The sequence below is a fragment of the Rhinolophus sinicus genome, chromosome 8 (assembly GCF_057876585.1).
Source record: "Rhinolophus sinicus isolate RSI-liver-muscle chromosome 8, RSI-T2T, whole genome shotgun sequence".
Classification (NCBI taxonomy): domain Eukaryota; kingdom Metazoa; phylum Chordata; class Mammalia; order Chiroptera; family Rhinolophidae; genus Rhinolophus; species Rhinolophus sinicus.
The window spans coordinates 45714897-45736129 of record NC_142508.1 but is presented as its reverse complement, the minus strand read 5'-3'; the positions used below and the strand labels follow the sequence as shown (position 1 = coordinate 45736129).

Sequence of the window (21233 nt, the reverse complement as noted above, 5' to 3'; positions counted from 1 at the left end):
CCGCACACAGACCCCGCCCCCTGCGGCTAACTAGCTGCTCGAAATTCTTCAGCCCTGTTGCTATGGATGTGGACCCAGCACTTGTGCTTGCGCCCTTCAATTCCAGACCGTCTAGTGTGATACTTGGTTCAGTCCCTGGGAGTCCCAGGCTCGGGGTTGAGAGGCATTGGGACTTCTGGCATCATTTTGGAAGGTCAAGGAGACGCTGACAGGGGACGACCTGGGGCAGAGGGGGCGGTATTTCCAACCCCCAGCCGCGGGTACAGTTACACTGCAGCGCCGCGGGTTTTTCCTGGTCTGGACTACATTTCCCAGTGGACCCCGCGAGCACTGGGCGAGCGGCCCCTTTGTGTCCTCCGGAGGCCGTGTCACTTCTTTCCGGGCCCGCGGGGGCTGGGTTCCATCAGATTCTAAGGGCTGTAGATGGGCCCGAATAGAGATTGCCCGAGCCTTCGGGGCGGGGACGGGATCTTCCGGCAGTTCGGTTCTGCAGGTAGGGAGAGGGCTGAGGAGTGTCCTATGGGTCACCCGGACGCTGGTCCCCCGGCCCTCTGTGTGACTACGTGTGAGACCGTGATTGATACGGTACTGTGTGAGACTGTCACCTGTACACATCGTATCTGTGTGACTGTGCGTGCGAGTAAATAAGTGGTTGGTGCCATAGAGTGTGAGACTGTGAGTAGGGATGGGAGGGAGGGTATTTTCTGTCTCCTTGTTCCCCTACCCTGGGCCTCTTTGTGACTGGGGTGTGTGAGTGAGACCGTCGTTTGTAATACCCTAGTATGTGAGCCTTGGGGTGTGAGAGAGGGTGGCTGTGTGAGTCTGTGACCATACCCATGGCCACTGACTGTGATGTGTGTAAAACGGTGATTGATGCTGTAGTTTTTAAGAATTGTGAGTATGTGGGGGTATTGAGTGAGACTGCGTGCCACCACTGATCCACTGGAGAGAAGCACTGTAGAGTCAGGAAGACCTTTATTTGATCTCGATGCTGTCATTTATTAGTTGTATCCACGAAAAACATCCAGCTTAAGAGAAAGCTTTTAAGAATTTATTTGAGCCAAACTGACGACAATTGCGGCAAAGCAAAGTCTCAACAGATTGAGAAAATGCTCTGGAAAATGGCCGTTTTGCAACTTATTTTATACATTAGAATCAAAGGAAGAGGGTTATATGAAATGCATTCATGGTAGATTAAGGGGGTGGGAGAAAGCAAAACGGGGTGGGGTGGGATTGGATAAAAGTAAATTGGAGAAGCAGGTACTTCTTTTACATAGATGGTGCAGGGTATTTAAAGTTCACTTTTTACAGCACATAGAGATGTTAATCAGGGGACGAGAATACCGTATTTCCTCGAAAATAAGACCTAGCCGAACCATCAGCTCTAATGCGTCTTTTGGAGCAAAAATTAATATAAGACCCGTTCTTGTTTTACTTTAAGACTGGGTCTTATATTAATTTTCGCTCCAAAAGATGCATTAGAGCTGATGGTTTGGCAAGGCCTTATTTGCGGGGCAACAGGATAATAATGAGGGATTCTGTAGTTTCCTGCTCTGGTCTGGAAAAAGGGATTACTGACATTCCAAGGATGTCATCTTAGGTGCAAAAAGACAATAGACAGGCTCACTTAGGTGAAGATTGACTTTATGAAGGTAGCTTCAGGCTAAAGATGTGACTTCCCACCATGGCCCACCTTAGTTATGACTTTTTTTTTATGTTCACGCCATCTTATGTGGTTATTTTCAGTTTCCTGAGCTTGTCAGGTTTAACTTGTGGCCCCTTTTCTGTCTTCAGTTGTGTCTTTATATATATGATTACTTTACTCGGAGTTTTTGTTTGTAAAATCTAGAAAAATCTATTGTTAGAATAATAAATTAGGAAGTTATTTAGGCATGGATTAAATTGTATGCAAACAAATTCCCAGGTCTCAATTATGCTTTCTCTTTATTGGAGAGGATACTCTTCTCTTAACAGGAGGAAAGAGAAGCTGCAAAATTCTAGGCTGGTGATTCTGGATGCTGCCAGGAAAGCCTAGTTTCTTATGTTCTCTTCCCCATCTCGGTCATCTAAGGACACTGCCATTTCCCAAAAGAAGAGCCAAGAGGAGGAAAAAATGGCTGTTGGACTTCTTAAAGCCATGTACCGAGTGAGTCGTACCTGAAATATTTTCCTGCTTTTTAAAACAGCAGACATTAATTTTCCTTCTGCTGAAACTTTTGTGGGTAACCAATTATATTCCTTCTTAAAACCCTTCAATGCCCACCCATTCAGTGCAAATGCTGAAGTCCTTGCCTTGGCCTGTAAGGCCCTGTATAATCTGGTCCTTGACTATCCCTCTCACCTCATCTACTTTTTTTCACCCTGTCTGTAACCTCATCAGTTCCAGCCACACTAGATTCTTTTTAGTGAGTTAAATTCATTCTTAACTCATGGCCTTACGCAGGTGTTTCCTCCTTCTGGAAGGCTGTTCCCCCATATACAGACCAACTTCTTCAGTCTAGTCTCTGCTCAAACATTCATTCATTCAATAAATTGTATCAAATGACCCATAATGAAGTCTGTTCTTGCCTTTACCTCTTTTAATTTTGTAAAAATAAAACAAATTTTACACACACACACACACACACACACACACACACACACACGCACGGTATGTTAGCTTCATCAGCAAGTGGTCACATTATAGAAACCTGGAATCCAAGAGACTCACTGCATGGCTCCCAAGTTTTTAAGAACTTTGCCCAGCCCACTTAGGCAGAAGTAGTATTATGAGTGGAACACCCATTTCTTTACATAAAATTTGAAGTACTCTGGATTAAAGTATTTGAATTTTAATGGATTTGATGATTTGCTCTGCTTGGTCTAGCACATTTCTCAGAGATATAGCAAGCGCTTTCGGGTCTCATTTTTAATCCTCTTACAACTTCCTGGACTTTTCAAACCATTCATTTATTAATTCAGTTTATTCAGTGAATATTTGAATACCTCTGTGTGCCAGATACTGTTCTATAACTGGGAATAGAGCAGTGACCAAAACAAAAATATATTTTGCCCTCATGGAATATACATTTTAGTGGAGGTGGTGGTGGGCAGACGATAAATAACAAAATAATTAGAGAAAAATAACACAGGGTTAGGGCAATGGGACACTGGGGCAGGAGTGCTGCTATTTTTATACAGGATGATCTGAGAAGTACAAAAGCCCTGAGGGGGAACATGCTTAACAAATTTGAGAATGTAATATCCGGGAGCACCCAGTGTGCCTAGGGCAGAATGAATGCGGTGAGTATGATAAGACATGAAGTTACTTCATTTATTTCATTTCAGGAGTTAGTGACCTTCAGAGATGTGGCTGTAGACTTCTCCCAAGAGGAGTGGGATTGTCTAAATTCTTCTCAAAGGCATCTGTACAGTAATGTGATGTTGGAGAACTACAGGATCTTGGTATCACTGGGTAAGAATATATTGCAGAATTGAGCTTCTGTTCATAGGAGGCTCTTTGCTACCACCATTAAAAATGTTTGGATAGCATCTGCAGTGCTTGGCTGAATGTCTGCTGTCTATACCAAATCTATTCTAGATTTTAATATTTGTAGAGTTGGCAGTGGACAGGTCTATTATTAATCTATGTCAGAAGCTTCAGCTTCCCTATCCTTTGAATCCATGTCCTTGGCACATTTTTCTCTCACTGACTGTTAATTTCCCTCTTCCCTGATGATCAAAGGATTGGATTGAGTTCTGGGATATCCACAGCATGACCAAATTCTGTTTCTTTTCATACATGCAGGGCTTTGCTTTTCTAAGCCAAGTGTGATATTATTGTTGGAACAAGGGAAAGAGCCCTGGATGGTGAAGAGAGAGCTGGCAAAAGACTTGTGCTCAGGTGGGTAAAGAAGAAATATGAGTAAGTAGGCAGAAACCTTTGCAGGTGACAGCTGGACTCAGGCATCGCCTCTTTACGTTTCTCTATTGGCATGTTCTCCAATGTTCTAGGTCTTAGTAGAAACTTGGGACCTTTTAGAGTGTTCTCCCAAATTTATTATTTGTAACTACCTCACCTTTAACACTTTAACCTCCTTCTTTCTGATAACTCATGTATTCTCTGTGTCCCATTCCTTCCCAGTTTCATAAGCCTCTTCCAGGCTTTGTAAAAGTCTTTTCCTAATCTGACAAACTTTTGAGCTCGACAGACAGCTGGTATTGAGCTGACAGACAGATGTCAGATTCAAATCCTGAAATCTTACATAGAGTGAAATTTGGAGCAAGTTACTTAACCTGTCTGGGCTTTTGTTTTGTCACCTGTAAAATAGGATACTACTTTTTAAGCGCTTTGAACAGTTCCTATTTCCTTACAAATTCAATAGCTGTTAGTTGCTGTTGGTAGCAGTAGTACACCTCCAAATGCCTCATTTTTCTCCTAATTTTTCTCCATTCATTCCTTTAATCAACACTTACTGAAATTGTACTTTAAACAAGGTACTTGCAAGATGCTAGGGTGTTACACATTTACATAAATAAACAATAGGCTAGTAGCAGAGTTATGATATAGCTATAAATGGAATATATGAAGAGAAAGCTGACATAAATGGGAAGCTCAGAGACTGGGTAACTGGGAAGATGACGGTCTTTAATAAAAACACAGATCAGAAGCTAGAAAACATTTGAGGGAGAAGATACTAAGAGTTTGTCTTAGTATAAGATAAGGAAGGATTTTCATACAGACATAGAAAGCATTAAGCTGAAATGGAGGATTGAAGTTCAGAAGAAAATCAGGGTCATTATAATCATCTCTGTCAATACCACTCCCTAGCTCACCCCCCCACAACCTCTCCCCACTCTTGTATGTCATGGTTTAATTTTCTGAGGAAAAAAATTTGATGTAGAGTCAAATATGTATGGTTAAATTTCATTTAATTATTATTAAATAAATCACACACATTAATATATATTAGCATATATGTGTAGTTTAAATAATAATAGAACAAAAGCCCATGAACTACTTCTTAGTGTAAGAAACAGAAAATTGTCAATGCCATTTTATCCTAATGATATACCATTTCCTACCCATGGCTCATACCCACCCCTTACTGGGGTAACCATATCCTACAATTTTGCTTATCTTTTCTTGACTTTTCTTTATGGTTGTACCATATATCCATATTTTCAACTTTTTATACATGGGAATATATTGTGTATGTAATTCTGATATTTTTTTTACTCAAAATTATATTCTTGAGATTCACCCATGTTGATTTTACTAGCTTCAGTTTATTGAAATATTTTGTCTTGCTGAAATGTAATGTATTCCACTATGTAAACCACGCTTTATCCATTGAGGGTTGTTTGAGTTGTTTCAGTTTTATGCTACTGTATGTTACTGGTATGAACTTTATTATATGTGACTACTGGTGCACATATGCTGGAGTTCGTTTAGAAAACACAGCCAAGAATTTACTAGATAATGCTATTTTATTTTCCAAAGTGCTTGTACTAATTTACATTTCTAACAGCTGTGTGTGATGCTTATTGCTGCACACACTTGGAATTGACAAATTTACAAAATTTTTGCTAACCTGCCAGGTATGAAATATTCTCTCCTTGTACTTGTAATCTGAATTCCCTTGATTACTAAAGAAATTGAGCATCTTTTCTTATTTATAATGGTCATTCGGATCTCCTCTTTTGTGAGGTGCCTGTTCCAATCTTTTGCCCATTTTGGGGAAGGTTGTTTTGTATTTGTAGCTTATATTTTTGATATTTTGTTTTAAGACACCTTTCTATAATCCAAAGTCATGTAGATAAACTCAAATTGTCTTCTAAATATTTTCATTTTCTATTTAGGGCCATAATACACTTGAACTTGATTTTTGAGATTGAAGTAAGAATTTAATTTTAGTGCCTTATGGAAAACCAAATGTCCCAGATATTTATTGAATAAATGAGCTCTCTCTGCTTATTGTTCTGGATGGTACCTCTTAATATATCAGGTTATAATATATTTATAGGTCTGATTTTGAGCTCTATTCCATTCCATTGATCTCTGTTTTCTTATGCCAGTACCAACCTTGTCTTATTTAAAATACTTTAGTCTAAGGTTGTCTTTTAGGGTAGGTCCCTACACCTTGTTTATGTTCTTTAGAATCTTATTTGCTCTTTGGCCATCAAAATAAAGTTTAGGGTCATCTTATCAATTTCTACCAGAAAACAACAAAAAGCTATTGGCTTTTGATTCATTTATTTGTTTTATATATCACTTTTGGAAATTTTTCATTTGTCAATATGGTTTATCTCTCCATTAAATTTCCTTCAATATGTTTTATAATTTTATCTTTGAAGGCCATGCACATCTTCTATTAGATTAATTCCTAGTCTTCTTAGTTTTGTTGCTCTGTTAAATATTATCTCTATTTTCTATTTGTTGCTCATATTTAGAAATGAAATTAAGTTTTATATATTGACTTTATATCCAGCAGTGTTGCTAAGCTCTCTTGCTAATGATGATAATTTTTGAATTTCTTTGGATTTTTTTTCTGTGAGCGGGCGCATATTTGTGAACAATGGCAGTTTCTTCATTTCAAATTCTTATTCCCTTAATTTCTTTTTTCTCTGGCCCTGTCTTCAATCTCCAGTATGGTATGAACTGAAGTAGTGATAGCAGGCATTCTTGTCTACTTCTGATATCAATCAGAGTGCTTTAATATTTTGTTATTAATAATTCTGATGTTTAAAGGGTTTTGGTAGATACCCTTTCATTTCTGTTTACTAGAGTTTTGATTATGGAAAGCTTTTGAGTTTTAAGAAATGTTTTTCTATATCTATAGATGATTAGATGGTTTTTAGTTTTCCATGTGTTAATGTGGTGAATTACAGATTACATTTTTAAATGTTAAAGCAATCTTTTATTCCTGAGACAAAACCATCTTTACATGGCTAATTGCTGTTCGGCAATATTTTCCTTTTCACATCTGTGTTTATCAGTGAGGTTGTCCTTCAATTTTCCCTTCATATACACTTGTCATATTTTAGAATCAAGATTGTTCTAGTCTCAAAGAATCTGTCTGTGAGTATTCCTCTTTTTCTTCCTTAGAAGAATTTGTATAAATCAAAATTATTTGTTTTTTAAATGTTTGGTAGAACTTTGTTCACCTTGGCCTGAGGTGTTTGTGCATGTGTGTGAAAAGAATTTAAATTGATAATTCAATTTCTATTATGTTCTAAGATTCTATGTTTTCTATTTCTGTTATAGTCACAGAGTTATGGTATTTTTTTCCAAGAATGTATACTTTTCATGTAAATTTTCAAATTTATTAGATAAAGTTGTCCATTATTTTCTAAAGTTGGTAGCATATGTAATTATGGCCTCTTTTTCCTTCCAAAAAGGGAGAAACAAATCTTTTCAAGAGGTTATCAGTTTTTTAGTGTTTTCAGACATTTTTCACTTTCCTAATCCTCTCTAATTTATCTTTCTTAGAATTTCATGTATTTCTCCTCTTTATTATTTTATTCCTCCTACATTTATTTATCCTATTCTCTTTTTAACTTTTAAGTTGGTAATTCACTGTTTTTGAGGTTTTTTCTTTTTTATTATAAGCATTTAAGGCTTTATTAGCAATATATCCCACATGTTTTCATATGTAGTATTTTTGTTACCATGTATATCTAAGCATTTTCTAATTTTCATTGATTTCTTCTTCTTAAATTCCAAATTTAAGATTTTTGTTTGGTTTAATTGCATTGTAGTTAGAGAATGTGTTCTGTTTAACATTCATTCATTGAAATTTTTTGAAACTTGCTTATGTCCTAGGGATTTTGGTAAATATTTTGTGTTTCCTTGAAAAATAATATCTATTTTCTGAGTGTTGAGTACAGCATTTGATATATGTTAATTGGATTAAGCTCATTAATTTTGCTGGTCAAATCTTGTGTCCTTACTGATTTTAAAACAATATCTTTGAGCAATCAATTATGGGGAGACCTATGTTAAAAACTTCTACCCTGATGGTGAATACATAAAATTTTTTTTTTAGTCTGACAACTAGTTCTTTATATTTTGAAAGTATTTTATTAGGTCTTATGGTTTTGGAATTGCTTTATCTTTCTGGTGAATTGTTCGTTATATTACTGTTACCCTCTTTAAATCTAGTGATGATTCTTCCCTTAACTATTTTGCTTGATATTTATGTAGCTATTTTAGTCATCTTTTGTTGATATTTACTTAGTGTAGTTTTTTCCACTCCTTTACTCTTACCTTCTATTCTATATACAGTTTCTCTTGTAAACAGTATATAGCTAAAAAAAAAAAAAAATTTTTTTTTTAACTTTTTAAATTTATTTTAAGTGTGTTTTTCCAGAACCCATCAGTTCCAAGTCAAGTAGTTGTTTCAATCTAGTTGTGGAGGGCGCAGCTCACAGTGACCCATGTGGGGATCAAACCAGCAATCTTATTAAGAGCACGGAGCTCTAACCAACTGAGTTAACCGGTTACCCCTAAAATTTTTTTAGTCCAGATTGATAATCTCTATCTTTTAACTCAATGATCGTGATCAGTTACATTTTTTTGGCAATACTAATAGAGTTAGATATATTTCCACCATCTTACGTTCCTTCATAAATTCTGCTTTTTCCGTTTTTGTTTTGTTTCTTCTCCACCTGCTTATTTGAAAGTTATACAGTGTGTTTCTGTTACCTTGGAAATTTTTTTTGCATTTTAATAACTATTGAAATGTATATCCCTTAGTACCAAAATGGTAGCTGTTTAGGTTATTTCTGCCAACTCAAAATTAACACCGATGTAATCAAAATATTAAAATATATCAACCTTTGGGAAAGCTGAAAAGTTATCTACAAAACATGGTTTACAACAGTGTAAGATATACTGTGGCTCTCTGGTTTATTTTCTAGTGCATATTTACCTATAACATGATGTCAAAATTGGTTACAGCCATCCTGGGTGGACTCAGGCTACACATTGCTTCGAGTAACCATTTACAACACTTTTAACACTGTAGATCTCCTTATATTCACTGAGTTGATGAAAATTCTGAACACTACCTCAGTAACCTCATGATTATGAAGATGCTTATTTACTATTCTTAAGACTTTCTGTTGGCACAGTAGGGGCAGGTAGTGAAAGTATAGTGTCTTCATTTTAAACAAAATTCTAAATTAGAAGCAATGGCAGTTTTATAAAAGCAATCCTTAGTAAAAACGGGAGTGTTAAGTTTTCAGAGTGATGTTAATTTATTTTGAGTTACTAATACAATAAACACTACTTTTCTTGATGGGATTAGATCGAAGCAGTAGATTTTGTATAAATTTTTTATCATGGATACAAACATCTCCTGTTTTCTAGAAAAAAAATTAAAGATAATTTAATATGCCAAAATGATTAGGTGTGTAGTCTTGCTTTATGTAAAATGCCCTCAAATTTAAATGTAATCCCGATGTAGCAATGAAGTTCATATCTCTGGATTATCTATTACTTGTGTTACGGGTGCCAAGAAACCATTTTCACTGCCTAGAATAGTGATCCTTGTTATGCCTTAAAAGTGCATTTGTGAAATGTTGGTTTTGATGTAAACCTCATAATTTAAAATTTAAGTAGATTAGCATTTTTAATACCCCCTAAATACATTGACCCAATGTAGAAAGCTGAACCAATGTTAGAAATGAAGAGTCACAGTTTACCTTCCCAGTCTTATCCTTAGCTCTTGGATTTGTTTGTATGCCTTACAGATGAATTCAAATTTAAGCATTATTCCACTACAGTGTAATGTTAATTAGGCAGTTTTCCCAAATCTGAGAACATTAATGTTAATCTAGTTTTGATGTTTTGAGGCTTCACAGCTTAAATCTGCGAAAACATTATGGAATCCATAGTTCAGGATTATGGAGAAAGGCTTCAGAGAAGAGTTTTTGCTGCTGTAATAATCCAACTAAGGGACCATTTCAGCAATTGTTGGAAGGTGGGTTATTCTGTAGTTACTGCTTCAGTTGCTGTGCAGTTGACCCAGAAACAATCCATTTCAACTTCTGAACATCTGGTTTGGAACACTTGTTTGATGAATATTCAGTTAAACACTTGAGAAATGGTAGAGAAGGTCAAATCTCTACCATTTATCTTGGAATGGTTCTGAAGACGTTCTACTCCTTCTGTTAGCTCTGCATGCGTCTGTGCTTAGGTCTCCAATGTAATGATAGACAGTGCCAATACTGAAGGCTTTGCTTTAGAAAATATGATCTTGCAGTAGCATGCCCTGTAAGTTGAGCTTCTAGTCTTTAGAAATTAAGGCTATTCCTCTTTTCAAATGGCAAGTTCTCTCGAATGAGTGAATAATAGAGTTGCAGAAATTGAAAGGCAGTAGTAGCTTTGACTTTCCAACACACGTTTTCCAGTACGATCTTTTCTATTCCCATCAAGTCTGAAACTGTGAACTTGTACTGACTTATTTGGATCAAGTCAGTTGCCAATGGGACATTCTTTTCCTCTTCTGTTGATTTAATAGCCAAGTAGAAACTCAGTCCATCACACCCCAAGTGCTTGGGTTGTACCTTCATTTTGGACAGGAATCTGCAGTAAATTCCCAGCTAGGGAAAATGCCCAAGAACTGAGTTAGACTAAGATCTTTTACTTCAAAGTCCCTTAGTCTTGTGGTCATCCCGAGGCTGTTATCATGTGCAGATTCAATTAGTCTCAAGCTGCAGACCTTTGGCTGACATTTCAACTCCTGTTCCAACAGGCCATTCAGCTGGTGTAGAAGTTTCTAAGAGTCAGTTGTTGTCAGTACTTGATCAGGAATGCGGCTCCTCAATGGTAATCACCTTTCCTGGGCCTGCTGTCACCTCAGCCCATGATACCAGACCCAGAGGCCTGCAAAGTGAGGGGATTTAGGCAAGAGGGTAGCGGCCTGGGGAGGGGGGGCTGTCCTGGGTAGAGGTCTCTGCAGTGCTGCCCGGACAACACTGCCCTCCTCAGGGCCAGCTCTGAGCCAAAGGGCTACCTTAGCAAATTTAACATCTGTAATCACCTTAACAAGATCTAAAGTTAAGCCTTTATTTTCCTCCATTAAAAATACAAGAACCTCAGAATGTTTTAACTTCACTTAATCCCTTAAGTATTATGTACTTTTAGTTAGAGAATGATTAATCAATTGCTGACATTTGAACCATTTTCATGAATGAATGTTTAATGACATAGATGAAGATTATTGATAATAGGCATTTTATTAACTTAATCATTAAGCATCGTATGGGTCCCTGTGACTTCAAGAAGCTTGATATTGTTTAGAAAAACTAATAAATGGCCACAAGAATGAAGGCAAGCAAGTTCTGTAACAGAGTGGAGATGCCTATAATGCTTGTGTTTAAGATTTCAGTTGTTTTCCAGGTTATTTATCTTCCTATTGTCATCAGCGTCTTTTTTCTCAAATATATTAATGTTGGAGTTCTCTAGGGTTCATTCTTTGCTCCTTGGTAATATAATCTCTTTAAATACCATCTATATGCTGGCAACTCCCAATTTTAAATCTCTAGTCCAGACCTCTATCTTAAACTCAGTCTCATGTGTCCATCTGCCTTTCTCAATATTTCCACTTCAAAAGTCTAAATCTACCTTAAATTTATTATGTACAAAAATGAATTCCCTATCTTCCAAAGCTCACTACCTAAACCTGCCTTTCCCATCACTGCTGATGTCCATTCCATCCTTCCGTTGTTCAGACCACAAACTTTGAGGACATGCTTTGTCTCATCCTTTTCTATTACATTCCATATCCAATCTGTCGTTATTATCCTCTTGGCTTTTCCTACAAAATATACCTAGAATCTGACCGCCTTGCTATATCTCCATTGATATGTCTCTGGTCTGAAGCATCATCTCACCTGGATTACTACAATAATAGGGCCCTTTGCTTCTCTCCTTGCCTCCCAACTTCCAGTATTTTCATTAATCGGTAATTAGTTATTACTCCTCTACTCACACTTGTGGCTCTCCATCCCATTCAGAAGCCAGATTCCTTAGGAGGCCTGTAATGCTTAAATAATCTGGTTATCCATTACCTCCTGTCTTCTCCTCCTAGTCTCTCCTCTCTAACTACACTGGCCTTCTTGCTATTCCTCAATCATACCTAATATGCTTCTATGTACTTTTAGGCTTTTCTTTGGCGCAGAATGACTTTCTCCAAATATCTAAGTAACTTCTCTCTTCACATCCTTCAAATCTTTGCTTAAATTAAATGTTAACTTATTAATGATTACTACCATGTTTCCCCGAAAGTAAGACCTAGCCAGACCATCAGCTCTAATGCATCTTTTGGAGCAAAAATTAAGACCCAGTATTATATTATGTTATATTACGTATACCCGGTCTTATATTAATTTTTGGTCCAAAAGACGCATTAGAGCTGATGGTCCAGCTAGGTCTTATTTTTGGGGAAACACAGTGTCTTTGACTTCGCCAACACTCCTGCTCTCTTACCTGGTTCTTTTTCTGTTGCACTTAGTACCTTCTAACATACAATAACATTTACTTAATTAGCACTTATTTTCTGTCTTCCCCAAGAATATAGTTCCAAGAAGATAAGGTTCTTTGTTTTCTTTTTCTTTTTTTTTTAGATTTTTATTGGGGAAGGGGAACAGGACTTTATTGGAGAACAGTGTGTACTTCCGGGACTTTTCCAAGTCAAGTTGTTGTCCTTTCAATCTTAGTTATGGAGAGTGCAGTTCAGCTCCAGGTCCAGTTGCTGTTGTTAGTTGCAGGGGGCACAGCCTGCCATCCTTGCAGGAGTCGAACCAGCAACCCTGTGGTTGAGAGGACGTGCTCCAACCAACTGAGCCATCCCAGAGCTCAGCGGTGGCTCAGCTCAAGGTGCCGTATTTAATCTTAGTTGCAGGGGGCAGAGCCCATCATCCCTTGCGGGAGTCAAGGAGTCCAACAGGCAACCTTGTGGTTGAGAGCCCACTGGCCCATGTGGGAATCGAACCACAGCCGTCGGTGTTAGGAGCATGGAGCTCCAACCGCCTCCGTCGGTGTTAGGAGCATGGAGCTCCAACCGCCTGAGCCACAGGGCCGGCTCCTGGTTCTTTGTTTTCTTTACTATGATATCAAAAGCATCTAGAAAAGTACCTGTCACAAAGTTCAATGAATGTCCTTAAAGGAAGCAACTATAAGAATGGAGGTTATTTCAGTACCTTTATTATTCATACATGCATAAAATTATGACTGAATCCAACCATCTGCATAATTTCTCCTTTTTAAAAAAAATTTATTTTTCAGTTACAGTTGACATACAATATAGTGATTAGACATTTATATATCTTACAAAGTGATCATCCAGATAAGTCTAGTATCCATCTGACACCATACATATCTATTAAAAAATTATTGATTTTCTATGTTGTACTTTTTACATCTATATGACTGTTTTTGTAACTGGCAATTTGTATGTCTTAATTCCTTTCACCTTTTTCACCCATTTCCCCAATCGCCCTCCCATCTGGCAACCACCAATTTGTTCTCCGTATCTATGAGTTTATTTCTATTTTGTTTGTTCATTTATTTTGTATTTTAGTTATATATAAGTGAAATCATATGGTATTTGTCTTTCTCTGTCAGACTTATTTCACTTAGTGTAATAACCTCTAGGTCCATTCATGTTGTCCGAAAAGGCAAGATTTCATTCTTTTGTATGGCTCAGTAATATTTCATTGTATATGTACCGCATCTTCTTTATTCATTCATCTATCGATGGACACTTAGGTTGCTTCTTGGCTATAGTAAATAGTGCTGCAGTGAACATAGGAGAGCATATATATCTTTTCGAATTACAGTTTTCGATTTCTTTGAATAGATACCCAGAAGCAGAATTGCTGGGTTACATGGTAGTTATATTTTTAATTTTTAGAGGAATCTCTGTACTGTTTTCCATAGTGGCTTCACCAATTTACAATCCCACAAACAGTGAGTGAGGGTTCTCTTTTCTCCACATCCTTGCCAACACTTGTTATTTATTGATTTTTTTGATGATAATTGTTTTGACAGGTGTGAGGTGATACCTCATTGTAGTTTTAATTTACATTTCCCTGATGATCAGTAATGTTGAGCATCTTTTCATATGCGTATTGGCCATCTATATGTCCTCTTTGGAGAAATGTGTATTTAGGTCCTCTGCCCATTGTTAAATTGGGTTGTTTGTTTTGGGGGGAGTTAAGTTGTATGACTTCCTTATATATTTTGGATATTAACCCTTTATCAGACATATCATTGGTGAATATCTTCTTCCATTCAGTAGGTTGTCTTTTCGTTTTGTTTCCCTCACTGTGCAAAATATTTTTGTTTGATTTCCTATTTGTTTGTTTTTTCTTATGTTTCCCTTGCCTGAGGAGACATACAAAAAAATATTGCTAAGAGTGATATCAAAGAGCTTACTGCCTTTGTTTTCTACTAGGAGTTTTATGGTTTCAGGTCTTATAGTTAAGTCTTTTATCCATTCTGAGTTTATTTTTGGATATGGTGTAAGAAGGTGGTCTTGATTCATTTTTTTGCATGTATCCATCCCGTTTTCCAACACCATTTATTGAAGAGACTCTCTTTACCCCACTGTATATTCTTGCCTTCTTTGTCATAGGTCAATTGATCATATAGACATGGGTTTATTTCTTGGTTCTATTCTGTTTCATTTGTCTATGTTTCTGTTTTTATACCAATACCATGCTGTTTTGATTACTATTGCCTTGTATATAGTTTGATATCAAATAGTGTGGTACCTCCAACTTTGTTCTTTTTTTCCTCAATATTTCTTTGGCTATTTGGGATCTTTTATGGTTCTGTATAAATTTTAAGATTATTCTATTTCTGTGACAAATGCAATTGGTATTTTGATAGGGATTGCGTTGAATCTATAGATTATTTGGGATAGTGTGGACATTTTAACAATGTTAATTCTTTTCTATCCATGAGCACAGTATATCCTTTATTTGTATCTTTTTTAGTTTTCTTCTTCAATTTCTTATACTTTTCCAAGTATAGGTCTTTTACCTCCTTGTTTAAATTTATTCCTAGGTATTTTTTTTCATATGCAATTATAAATGGGATTGTTCTCTTAATTTCTCTTTCTGATAATCTGTTAGTGGTGTATAAAAATGCAACTGATTTTTGAATATTAATTTTGTATGCTGCTACTTCACTGAACTCTTTATAAGTTCTAATAGTTTTTTGGCAGAGTCTTTAGGTTTCTGTCTATATAGTATTATGTCATCTGCAAATAATGACAGTTTTACTTCTTCCTTTCCAATTTGATTGCTGTATCTAGCACTTCCAATACTATGTTGAATAAAAGTGGTGAACGTGGAACTCCTTGTTTTGTTCCTGATCTTAAAGAAAAAACTTTCAGCTTTTCACTGTTGACTATAATGTTAGCTGTGGGTTTGTCATATATGGTCTTTATGTTGAGGTATGTTTCCTCTATCCCCACTTTCCTGAAAGTTTTTATTCCACAATTTCTTCTTTACTTGAGATTTACCTTACTGATTTTCTTACAATTCTAATCATTCCTCCTGAAGTTTCTGTATGACCTATTTTCAGCTCTGTTCTTACACACTTCAGAACTGTAAAAGCCAATATTCTTGTGGGTTTTATTTGCTGTTAAGTTCACATTCTCCACTTTATGTATGTACTTTCATAAATGTACCTTCTGGTACATAATAGAGGAGACATTTTTTTTTTCAGGCTGGGAATCAATGTGTGAGAGTGAAGAATTAACCCCAAAGCAGGACATTTATGAAGCACAATCAACTCAGAAGATAATACAAAAACTGAAAAGCTGTGGCCTTGAGTCCTCCAGTTTGAGAGAAAAATGGAAATGTTTCAAGGAAGAGACAATCAATCATGAAGAAACCCTTGTTGATGAAAGAGGACAAGAATATAACAAGTCTTGGGGAAGTTTCCATTTGAAACCGCTTCATACACAACAGATAATTCCAAAAGAGGTGAAAGTACATAAACATGATACACATAAAAAAAGCTTTAAAAAATATATATTGGCCATTAAGCCCAAGAGTACCTATACAGAGAAGAAACTTTTGAAATGCAATGACTGTGAAAAAGTTTTCAGCCAGAGCTCATCCCTTATTCTTCATCAAAGAATTCATACTGGAGAGAAACCCTATCAGTGTGTGGAATGTGGGAAAGCCTTCAGTCAGAGATCAAATCTTGTTCAACATCAGAGAATTCATACTGGGGAGAAACCCTATAAATGTAAGGAATGTAGGAAAGCATTTAGCCAGAATGCACACCTAGTTCAACATCTGAGAGTTCATACTGGAGAAAAACCTTATGAATGTAAGGTGTGTAAGAAAGCCTTCAGCCAGTTTGCCTACCTTGCTCAACATCAAAGAGTTCATACTGGAGAGAAACCTTATGAATGTATTGAATGTGGGAAAGCATTTAGCAATAGATCATCCATTGCTCAACACCAGAGGGTTCATACTGGTGAGAAACCTTATGAATGTAATGTGTGTGGGAAAGCATTTAGCCTTCGTGCATACCTTACAGTACATCAGAGAATACATACTGGAGAGAGACCCTATGAATGTAAGGAATGTGGGAAGGCCTTCAGCCAGAATTCACACCTTGCTCAACATCAAAGAATTCATACTGGAGAAAAACCTTATAAATGTCAGGAATGTAGGAAAGCATTCAGCCAGATTGCCTACCTTGCCCAACATCAAAGAGTTCATACTGGAGAGAAACCCTATGAATGTATTAAATGTGGGAAGGCTTTTAGCAATGACTCATCCCTTACCCAACATCAGAGAGTGCATACTGGAGAGAAACCTTATGAATGTAATGTTTGTGGAAAGGCTTTTAGTTATTGTGGATCCCTTGCCCAACATCAGAGAATTCATACTGGAGAGAGACCCTATGAATGTAAGGAATGCAAGAAAACCTTCAGGCAGCATGCACACCTTGCTCATCATCAGAGAATCCATCTTGGGGAGTCACTCTCACCACCAAATCCAGTCAATCACCAAGTCCTATAGACCCTATCATAAATATTTCTGGAATTTATTCTCTTTTCTCCATCTTTACTGTCACCCTAATCTAAGATCCATCTCACCTCGATCACTATTATAGCTTACTAGCAGGGCTGCCTCTGTAACTTTTGGTTTCCTTAAATTCATTTCCCACCATGTTCCCACTGATCTTTGAAGTGTAAGAATACACACATCACTGCCTCCAGTTAAAACTTTTTTGGCTTCCTGTTGTTCTTAAGCTAACATCCACAGTCTTTCAAATTGTCTATGAGGTGCTTTATTATCTGGTTCTTATATACATGTTAGCCTTATTTTATTCCAGTATCCCACTCTGGACACTAAGCACTTCCCAGGATGAAAAGCTTAGATTCTAGAAAATCATAGCTCTACCACTACTGTGGGATTGTGTGATTGAGTAATTTGCTTGGCTTATCTAAACCTCAGGGTTTTCTTTAATTATTAAAATAGGGATAATAAAAGACACTGTATTTTAGAACTGTATTAAATGGAATAGTGTCTGTTGTAGATTGGTGCCTATTAAGTAAGAAATTTGCATGTAAACTACTTTATATAATGCATCAAATATAGCAGATATTCCATAAATGATAGCTAACATATATTGAGTGCCTACTATGCACCAGGCATTGTTCTACATACTCAACATATATTAACTTACTACTCAAGCTAAAACAAGATTCCTAAGTGGGCAAAGTATAACATCCCTTGGAAGCAATAGGTCAGAATTGGGAAACCTAAATATTTTAGAACATAAGTGGAGTCTTTGTACTCTAGGTGAGTAATCAGTATAGACACAAGTAGTAGCAATAGATCATCCATTGCTGGATGAAATGGATGAAATATATTTCTTATAACACTTATAATCAGTTTTAGGAAGTTTCCAGAGAGAATGAATAGAATAAACCAATTAAAATGAAAATTCACTGAGAATACACTTTACATTTAGATAAAAGAATAGAGTATCACAATTAACTCCAAAAAACAAACAAAACAAACGGAAAAACCAAATTCATACTGTCCCATAAAAAAGCACCAGGTAGTATTATGGTTGAATCTAGGTAACTTCAAAAGCATATAAACTGTTCCATGGTGTAGAAAAAGTGTAATGTTTATAATTTTTTTAAGTCAGTGATTGCAGTATTGAAATCAAAAGGGGATTTAGAGAAGAAAACTACAGATCTATGTGTGCTTTCATTCATTTGTGAATATTGAGTAACTACAATTTGCCAGGCACTATCACTGTTTTAGGCATGAGAAGACAACAGTGATCAATTCAAAGACTTGTGGAGTTAAATTCCAAAGGCTGGGAGTGTTAATGCTTAAATATAAACATAGATTTTTCAGAACCAGAAAACTGAAGAATAATGAAGTAAATTGAAGAGTATCATGTAGTCTAGACTGAAGAGAGTCGAGATAACAAAGTTACCAGTTATTCCTAACTCACAAATTCACTGTAGTTGTAACCAAAATTCCCAAATGGGCCTTTTTGCCTTTTATTTTCACTTTTTCTGAAATTCATTCTATGAAGTATGAATTTTTAAGAATGGCAAGAATATTGTTGAATCTGATCTATTTGTAGAAATTTTGCATATGATGAAGATGGTTCATACCAATAAAGAAATGATGGATTTGGGGATTTTAGAATAATTGACTATGTACATCACTAGTAGTAAAGGAAATACAAATAAAACCATGATGAACTATTTCATGATCATCACATTGACAAAAAGCATTACATGGCCAATGATTGGATAGATGTACAGTAATAGGAATGTTCAGTGTTATTTGAAAGTAGTTGTGTTTAGGATAATTAGGCAATATATAATAAAGTTGAAGATGTGGATACTCTGACCCAGCAAATCCACACTTAAACCTCTACAGAGTCTCCTCATGTTCAGGGAGATGAAGGTCCCCTTCAGCACTGGTAGAATGAAAATTGAAAGCAATCAAAGTAACCATTAGGGTGAATATAAGTTAGAACCCAAGTTAAAATGAATGAACTAGAGATATTTCTATCAACATGGACAAATCTCAAAACAATGGAATTGTATGATATGGTACCACTTATTTATAATGTTTGAAAACATGCAGATCAACATTTATTTATATTTTTCATTGCTAACTACCATATAGAAATATTGTAATAACATTCATGGAAATTAATCAAATTCATACAGTGGTGATCTCTGGGGAGGGAGAATAATGAGACTGAAGAAAGGATGCAAATAATTTATTTCTTTAAAATATAAGCAAATATGGCCAATTCTTATAATTTGATAGAGCTGGTCATGGGTTTATAGGTAGGTTTTTATTCTCTATCTTTCTGTATATTTAAACTATTTCATAATAAAAAATGTTTAAATGATGTTTGCTTTTGTCAGTTCTTTACTTACTATACCTCAAGGGTGCAACTGGTGTTCCCATCCAAATCACTGTTTTCTTCAGAAAGAAACTCATGTACTATTGACTTCCAGATGCAATCACTTAATTTGGTGACTGTCCTTCCATATGTCAGAATTTTGAGAGTGACTATTTTTTTACGCTGAGCATTTTATAGCCTACTTATTACATGTTTTCCCCATCATTCTTCCCCACCCCATCTTCACTGAGGTATGATTAACAAATTAAAATTGGATATGATTAACATTAAAATGTAAGGTTTACAACATGATGTTTTGATTTATTTATACATTGTGAAATAATTACCACAATTAAGCTAATTAACATGTTTATCACTTCACATAGTCACCATTTTGTGTGGTGTGTGTGTGTGTATTTAATACTTGAGATCTCTTTTAGCAAATTTCAAATATACAATACATTATCATTAACTATGTCTGGCTTATTTCACTTAGTATAATGTTCTCTAGGCTCATCTATGTTGTTGCAAGTGACAGGATTTCTTCTTTTAAGCCTGAATAATATTCACATATAAACACACACACATCACATTTTCTTAATCCATCTGTCTATGGACACTAAGGTTGTTTAATTTCCTTTGAATATGTACCCAGAAGTGGGATTGCTGAGTCATATAGCAGTTGTATTTTTAATTTTTTGAGGAACCTCCATACTGTTTTCCATAATGGATGTACCAATTTCATTCCTGCTGACAGTGGACAGAGGTTTCTTTTTCTTCACATCTTTGCCAACACTTATCTTTTGACTTTAAAAATAATCTTTCTAATAGGTGCGAGGTGATACCTATTTGGTTTCTTTGTGGTTTTGATTTGCATTTCCCTAATAATTAATGACATTGAACACATTTTCACATATCTCTTGGCTATTTGTATGTCTTCTTTTGAAAAATGTCTATTCAGGTCTTTGCTCATTTTTAGGTTTGCTTTTTGTTTTGTTTTTTTAACTGCTTTGTATTAGTTTCTTACATATTTTGGATATTAACCCCTTGTCAGACATATGACTTGCAGATCTTCTCTTCCATTTTCATAGGTTGCCTTTTCATTTTGTTGAAGCTTTTTTAGTTTGATATAGTCCCACTTGTTTATTTTTGCTTTTGTTGATTGTGTTTTTTGTGTCAAATCCAAAAAACCATTGCTAAGACCAATCTTGGAACATTTTTCCTATGTTTTCTGATAGGAGTTTTATGGTTTCAGGTCTTATATTTAAGTCTTTAATACATTTTGCATTAATTTCTATGAACGGTGTCAGATAAGGGTCTAACTTAATACACTTGCATGCTGATACCCAGTTTTCTCAACACCATATTTATTTATTTTTATTTTTATTTATTTTTTTAGGAGGGCGCAGCTCACAGTGGCCCATGCAGGGATCAAACAGGCAACCTTGGTGTTATTAGCACCATGCTCTAACCAACTGAGCTAACCGGCCACCCCCCAACACCATTTATTGAAGAGACTATCCTTTCACCATTGTGTGTTCTTGGTGCTTTTGTCAAAAATTAGTTGACTATATGGTGGAAGTGATCATCATTCTTAATGTTTACAGGGCACCATTCTGTATACACCATGATTTATTAATTCCTTATTGCTTCTAGCCTAAATGTCTAGAATTTTCATGGACCAATAACTATCCTTTCAGAGCTCAGTGTTTACAGATGTTAAAGGAGATAATTCTGCCTTTGTCATAGAACTGTGTGGGGAGCCATGGTTGCAGTTAACTTTAAAGCCTTAACAGAATGGCTCGGTTTATACTTAACCTATTTC

General features: G+C 36.0%; 1 protein-coding gene and 1 pseudogene across 4 annotated transcripts; one reads left to right on the top strand and one right to left on the bottom strand.

The window, feature by feature from the left end:
* The first annotated feature begins 244 nt into the window (after window positions 1-244).
* Window positions 245-19414, top strand: ZNF570 (zinc finger protein 570). 4 transcript variants are annotated; one of them, XM_019749934.3, is made up of 5 exons: window positions 245-493; window positions 2072-2146; window positions 3328-3454; window positions 3788-3883; window positions 15725-19414. In XM_019749934.3, exons 2-5 carry the CDS (start codon window positions 2114-2116, stop codon window positions 17035-17037), a joined length of 1569 nt encoding a protein of 522 aa, XP_019605493.2. In that variant the 5' UTR covers window positions 245-493; window positions 2072-2113; the 3' UTR covers window positions 17038-19414. The 4 variants fall into 4 exon arrangements, with proteins under 4 accessions (XP_019605493.2, XP_019605491.2, XP_019605490.2 ...); XM_019749932.3 differs by having other exon boundaries at window positions 357-493; window positions 1975-2146; XM_019749931.3 differs by having other exon boundaries at window positions 361-493; window positions 1954-2146.
* On the bottom strand, window positions 9936-10658 carry LOC109457186 (cyclin-G1 pseudogene; annotated as a pseudogene).
* Window positions 19415-21233: the final 1819 nt, after the last annotated feature.

Coding starts and splice junctions, on each gene's coding strand:
- ZNF570 (XM_019749932.3), top strand. CDS start 2,042: ATGTTCTCTTCCCCATCTCGGTCATCTAAGGACACTGCCATTTCCCAA. Junction 2,147..3,327: donor TTCTTAAAGCCATGTACCGA/GTGAGTCGTACC, acceptor ATTTCATTTCAG/GAGTTAGTGACCTTCAGAGA. Junction 3,884..15,724: donor GGCAAAAGACTTGTGCTCAG/GTGGGTAAAGAA, acceptor TTTTTTTTTCAG/GCTGGGAATCAATGTGTGAG.